Source organism: Microtus pennsylvanicus, chromosome 1 (genome assembly GCF_037038515.1).
Source record: "Microtus pennsylvanicus isolate mMicPen1 chromosome 1, mMicPen1.hap1, whole genome shotgun sequence".
Classification (NCBI taxonomy): domain Eukaryota; kingdom Metazoa; phylum Chordata; class Mammalia; order Rodentia; family Cricetidae; genus Microtus; species Microtus pennsylvanicus.
Genome location: NC_134579.1, coordinates 86,452,190 through 86,458,189, shown reverse-complemented (window position 1 = coordinate 86,458,189; position 6,000 = coordinate 86,452,190). Strand labels below are relative to the sequence as shown.

Sequence of the window (6,000 nt, the reverse complement as noted above, 5' to 3'; positions counted from 1 at the left end):
GAAGAGGCAGACACAATAGGAAACTACTTCTAAGACAAACAAACACGTAAGGTAAACAGGGGCATGTTATGCAACGCATATATAAGGGATGGGGGTTAAACATACTTTAATAGTTCTTACTTGTTTATTTACATGTGCATACTACAGCCCCCCATAGCTTTTACTGATCCTAGGCAGGGAACTGGGTGACTGACAGCCAGATGTAGCATGAAGACTTTCACTGTATGACGTCTGAGCTATGTACTAATTTAAAAAATGAACTCTGACCAGCAAAACAGCAGTGTGATAGGAGATGGATGATGTCCTTCGTGGAAAACATTTTAAAATGTAGGTGGTAGTCCCAAGAGTAAGTATCTGCGGGTAATGTTTAGAACTGTAAGGGAATTTCCTTAAGCTATTTATCTGCTCCAAACTTCTCACTGTGTAAACTCAGGGCACCAAAATTAAACCACTTGCATAAAGTCCACAGCAAAGGAGACAGAGCTCAACAGCAGATACTCCAGAACCTCCTCTGTGACTATTATCTGCTCATTTGTGGAAAGGAGAACCAGGTGTGTGCACACATGAGCTATCATGGTCTACCTAAAAGTTTTAAGAGTATAAAACAACACATTGGGACAACTAATGTAATGTCTGGCTCCACATATGACTACCCTGACAAAAGCTTTCCACATCCCAGAAATTGTACATGCCTCATTTTTTTGAGACAGGATACTCTAACTGAATCTGGTGCTCACAGATTCAGCTCAGCTGAATGGCCAGTCTGTCCCTTCCCAGCCTGGCCAAGCTTTTTACATAAGTGCTAGGGATCCAATTCATGACCTCATTATGGTAAGTCAAGTAATTTACTGGAGTCATTTCTCCAACTCAGTGATTTTTTTAATGAGACCAGAATAAACAATCACAGCAGGTAAGATTTTGGGTTTGATTTTAAGACAGGGTCTCAAATCTATTATGGACTCATTTGTTAATATAGTCCAAGCTGGCCTCCAATCCAAGATTGTCCGGCCTTCATCTCCTGAGTGCTGGGATTACAGAGGTATTCACCCCATACCTGGCTCTGAGGTAGCGTTTATATCCCAGGTTGGGGCTAAAGGTTTAAGAAATGCAACATAGAAGAGTCCAGAGCCCACAAAATGATATGCAGGGCACAAAAGCTTCCTTTTAGCAAATGTGAGTTTCTAAGTGGAAGTAGATAAACTTCCGGCCTTACCCTACTGGAGATGTAACTACACTCCCTCTGGGGCCAGTCTACATAAAAATGGACACTCTAAATACACTGGGAAGAGCTAGCATGGTATCTTCTCAGCTAGGGTCTACAAGCCTCTGGCATAAAGGGGATTTTCTTTTTAATCTCCACTTCCCACCTCCATTTGGTTGGTCACTGTTAATTCTTTTTCCTAAACAAAAAAAATTTAAATAAAATTTACATTAATGACTGCAATCACCAATTTTTATTTGAATTATGATTATAATCACTAGGGGGATGTTGCTTTACATCTCAAAAGCTGAACTGAACCAATTAGATTGTTCAATTTATAAGCTGACATTCAGCAAGTGTTTATAGAGAGTGTACCCCACTCTAAAAATGGCAATAACATATTAAACAAGAAATATTCCTATTAATCTCGACTACTATTTCATTAACAAATAATTTCCTCAAAATTTCATAATCCATACAAAAAGAAATCTAGCTACTTCGTTCTTAGAACACCGGTACATTAATTATATAGTGAAACGCAAAAAAGCCAAACCTAACCACTTTATTTTTGTCTTGAGGGAGGGGAAAAAAAAACAAACAAACTAGCCCTAACAAAGTCTGTTGGGCCGCTCAGCGATCTGCATTCCTAAGTACCACAAAGTGAAATTCTTTTATTGGCTAATTTCTTCCTACAGCGGACTCGTTTCCCTCCCCACAGCACGCGACCAAAGCCATCAGCACTCGGCCAGCTCGCAGTCGTTCAAGGCCGCCTAGGCAACCCCACAGCATCGCAGTCCACAAGGCCAGGCATGACTCCCGAGTGTTCGTCCCAGGCCACCGAAACACTCGACCCAGAGGACTCCCCGGCCTAGGATGTCCTCGAGAACGCAGTCAGGCACGAGGTCCTAAGCACCACATGACCTCCCTACGAAGGCAGTCGGGAAAACTTGGCCACTCGAGAACGGCCCTCCTCGGAAGTCGGAGGAGGCAGGGCTGCCGAGCTGCGCGGGTCGAGGCTCACCACGTCCCTGGGCTTGTCTCTCGCTACTCCCCTTACCGTGAGCAGATCTGAGAGGGAAGAAAGGAAAAGCCCCTGGCCTCCAAGGAGGGGTTTAGGGAAGGGAGGGACAGCTCCGTGTGTGGTGACCCTTTGTGAACACGTACGGCGGCGCCCAGGCCGGGAGGACGCACTGGGAGAGCCACGGTCCCTGCTCACGCCGGCCGCCATGATGGCCGGGCCGGGGAGGACCACACGCAGGTCACTAGGCCTGCGTGCCGGCGGCCGCTTCCTCAGCCGCGTAATCCCTCCGCGCACTAATTTTAATCAGGCCCCGCCCCCTGGCCGATGGCGTCATCTCCGTCGCTCAAGCGCTTTCCAGCAGCTTCCAGAACCGTCCCCTCCCCCTCATCTCTTCGCAGGCTTTGCAGCTGCGGGCCCCGCCCCTACGGGCGCCGCAGTTCCGATTGCGGCTGCGCCTGCCGGGAGGCCAAGCCACGCCTCTGCGGAGCCTTGCCGGAAGTGCTCTCGTCTTCCCCTTCCCCCCCGCCGTGCCCCAGGGCTTTCAAGCCGGGCACTCTTCAGGAAGGTGTTGTGGGGGGGGACTCTTTGGCTGCGGACTCCCGAGCGGAAGTTGCTTTCCTAGCGGAGACGGCGGTGGGGGAGGAGCCACCCGAAGGGAACGTGGGCTGAACGTTACGGGTTGATGGTGTGGAGCTTAAGCTGGAACAGGAGTTCGGACCGATTCTATACGAAGAAGGAGTGTGCAACGGGCCGGTAAGGGAAAGAGAGTTAATTTCCTCGGGAAGTAGAAATTGGGACGGCTGCAGTGCCCCTGGTGGGTCGTTGACACGGTGAAAGGATGGGTTGGGAAAGAGGTTCTGGTGGGAAGAATGGAGGTGCGGACTGGGATCAGGGTTCGTTTGGGCTTAAAGAGGTAAACACTGAACAGAAACCAGAGTTTGTATCCGCTCCACGTAGAGTGTGGAAAATGGGCAGGGTAACGGAACGCCGTGCCTCTTGGGCTTCCCTGGTGGCTTTTGAAACTCATCTCGCGTGGCCCTGTCCGTCTCAAATTCGGGAAGAGCAGAACTGGGCTCCGAAAGTCTACCCCTTGCTTCGGATTTAAGTCTGTTGGCCTTGCCTTTGACCCCTCATATGCCTAGCTAGGAGGTAAATCTCCGACGGGTACAAAGCTCTTAGAAGTTTCCACACGGCACATGTAGTGAATTAAATTTAATTAATCGCGTCCCTCTCGTGATTGTTTGCTAACTGGATTCATTCTACGCTGATAACTCCCTTTAGGGTCTCTGCAGTGTTTCTCGACATTGACGGGGGCGGGGTGTGAGAGGAAAGTGCTGGGGATGAGGACTGGAGAACTTGGTTGGTCTCCCCCTTGTAACAAGCTCGTGTCATAACCTTTCGGTTGTTCGGAGCTGTTTGGGTGGATTAAGTAGGTGATTGGAAGCCGAGCTGTCATTTTGACAGTGATAGGAATGGAAAGAGAGAATGGGTTCAAAATATTTCCAAAGTGCTGACCACAACAGATGGCGTATACGGGGCATGCGTGAGAAAGATGAGAGTAAAAAAGTCAGACTTTTCTAGTGTGTTTGCAAGCTCAAAGATGGCAAATTTTAGGCGCCATACACGGAGGAGCAGGTTACTTTTGGAGAAAAGATAATGAAGCTAGTTGTTATGGGATAAATTGAAATTTAAGAACCACCCCAGGATTTTGTATATAAGACAGAATGAAAGACCTGAAGAGTCTACTTTTGGTATTTTAAACATGCATGTTCTTTGGGGGAGAGTAGTGTCTTAATATTGTTTGGTGTTTTCTACCACTTTCTTGCTGAGTCGGTCTTCCTCCTTTCCCCCTTCCTTCTCCCTTCCTTTCCTCTTCCTTCCATCCTTTTCTTCCTTTCTTACATCCTTTTTCATTTTAGACAAGGTCTCACTATGTAGACTGCCTAGCCTGGGTGGGATCACCGAGATCCATGCTCTGGAATTAAAGGCTTAAAGGTGTGTACCAACCATGCTTGGATATGCCTTGTCCTCCTGTTGAAATAGTGGGTGATACTAGGATCAGGAGAGCAGATTGGAGGATTCTCATTTTTACTTCCCCATTGAGAAAGAATCATTCCAGACAGTTTCCTAGATCCTCAGGTAGATAAAAGTTTCATCGATGACTTACTCAAGAGCCTGCAGGTTTCTCTTTGATAGTGAATGCAGACTGACAGAAGGTGCACCATTTCCATCATCGGGAAGTAACTCGGATGGTAACTGTAACTTAGGTGTTACAGTACGGCTTCATTTACTTTCCGACCCTTCCTTCCTTCCTTTTCTTTCCTTTCCTTTTCTTCCTCATTTCCTTCCTCTTCCTTTCCCTCCTTTCTTTTCTTTTGTCAGGTTCTCATGTAGTCCAGGAAGACTGAATTCATTTATAGCTGAGGCTGGCTTTAGATTTTACATACTTTCTCCTCCCAAGTGCTGTGGTTACAGGTGTGGGCACACTCCATGTATGTATATGTTTTTGTTTTGTTTCTGAGACAAGGTTTCTCTTTGTAACTCTGTGACTATCCTGGAACTTGCTCTGTAGATCAGGTTGGCCACCTTAGGTTTCTGCAGGATTTATGCTTAACAACTCCCTGGCTAAGTACTAGCTTATCTCTGAGGCCTAAAAGGACTTTTTGATATGGTTTTGTTGTATTTTAAGTACATACTTAAAGTGTTTTTAGGCACTTTTCTCCCCTTCTATTGAGCTGTGTCTAAGAATTTTTGTCTCCTAAATCTTCTGAATGGGGTCAGCTCTGTATATACTCAATACCTGCTTATCCCATGTAATTTGTACTATAGATGTACTTATGTTTTTGTTCTGATACAGATCGTTTACAAAGAGCATACTATTTTGTTGCTAACTTTTTAAATGCAGTGTTCTGCTGGTTTAGGTGCAGGCTTTTAATCCCAGCTCTGCAAACAGAGTTCAAGGTCTGCCTGGTCCACATAAGGAGCAAGTTCCAGGCCAGGAAGGGCTATTTAGTGAGACCCTGTCTTCAAACAAAGTATTCCCAACTAGTGAAGAATTAGTGGTTGAAAACTGTAGGAAGGTATAAAATGTGTTGTTCATTCTGTTATTTTCTTTCTGTGGTAGAACAATCGGCCTGAAAGATTCAGGTTCTTTATAATGCTGACAGGGTTGCTTCAAACTGCACACACACTGAACAGCTTAGGGCCTTACACTTGACTCACTTGTTTTAACCAGTAGCCATCTCTATGAAAAGTTTTAATTTTCTGTGTGTTAGAAAAATGCATTCTGTGATCACTCTCCTCAGCCATTTGCAAATATCTAAATGCATTTAGGTATTTTCAGGACCATAGTTTTATAATGTTTATCCAAGGATTTGTAGCTTACAAATATTCATAATATCTCTCATAAATAGCAAAGCTCTCTTTTTAGAGTAAATAGGATTTTTATTTAATTGTTGACTTTTTTTTGCAGGATTCATTGAAAAAATCATTAGTGCTATTGGCATGTTCCAAGTGACATAAATTAGCCAATGACTCGGATTGATGGATTCTCTGAAGATTGGAAATGGTTTGCCACGGGTTGGACCGGGGACTGATATAGGGATATCTTCACTCCCCACGCTGGGGTACTTGGGAAAAGTTAGTGAACTTATTTTTGGCCTCAGTGAAAAATTGGTTTTTTTCCCCTCTTGTATTTGAAATTTAAATTATAAATTAAACTTAAAATTTTTAAATTTCATTTTATGAAGTCCTAAAAAATTCTGTCTTCCACGGAAAT

The 6,000-nt window shown here is 44.9% G+C and overlaps 1 protein-coding gene across 4 annotated transcripts in view; it reads left to right on the top strand.

Annotated features, from left to right (window-relative positions):
- Window positions 1-2,608: 2,608 nt before the first annotated feature.
- The window catches only part of Uspl1 (ubiquitin specific peptidase like 1), a 30,188-nt gene continuing 26,796 nt past the window's right edge, over window positions 2,609-6,000 (top strand). Inside the window, exons 1-2 of one of the 4 annotated variants that reach the window (XM_075971751.1) lie at window positions 2,732-2,975; window positions 5,695-5,861. In XM_075971751.1, coding sequence (XP_075827866.1) covers window positions 5,766-5,861 — 96 coding nt within the window. In that variant the 5' untranslated portion in view covers window positions 2,732-2,975; window positions 5,695-5,765. Of the gene's footprint in view, window positions 2,976-4,141; window positions 4,218-5,694; window positions 5,862-6,000 lie in introns of those variants that run through there. The other 3 variants (XM_075971764.1, XM_075971758.1, XM_075971742.1) reach the window with 3 other exon arrangements.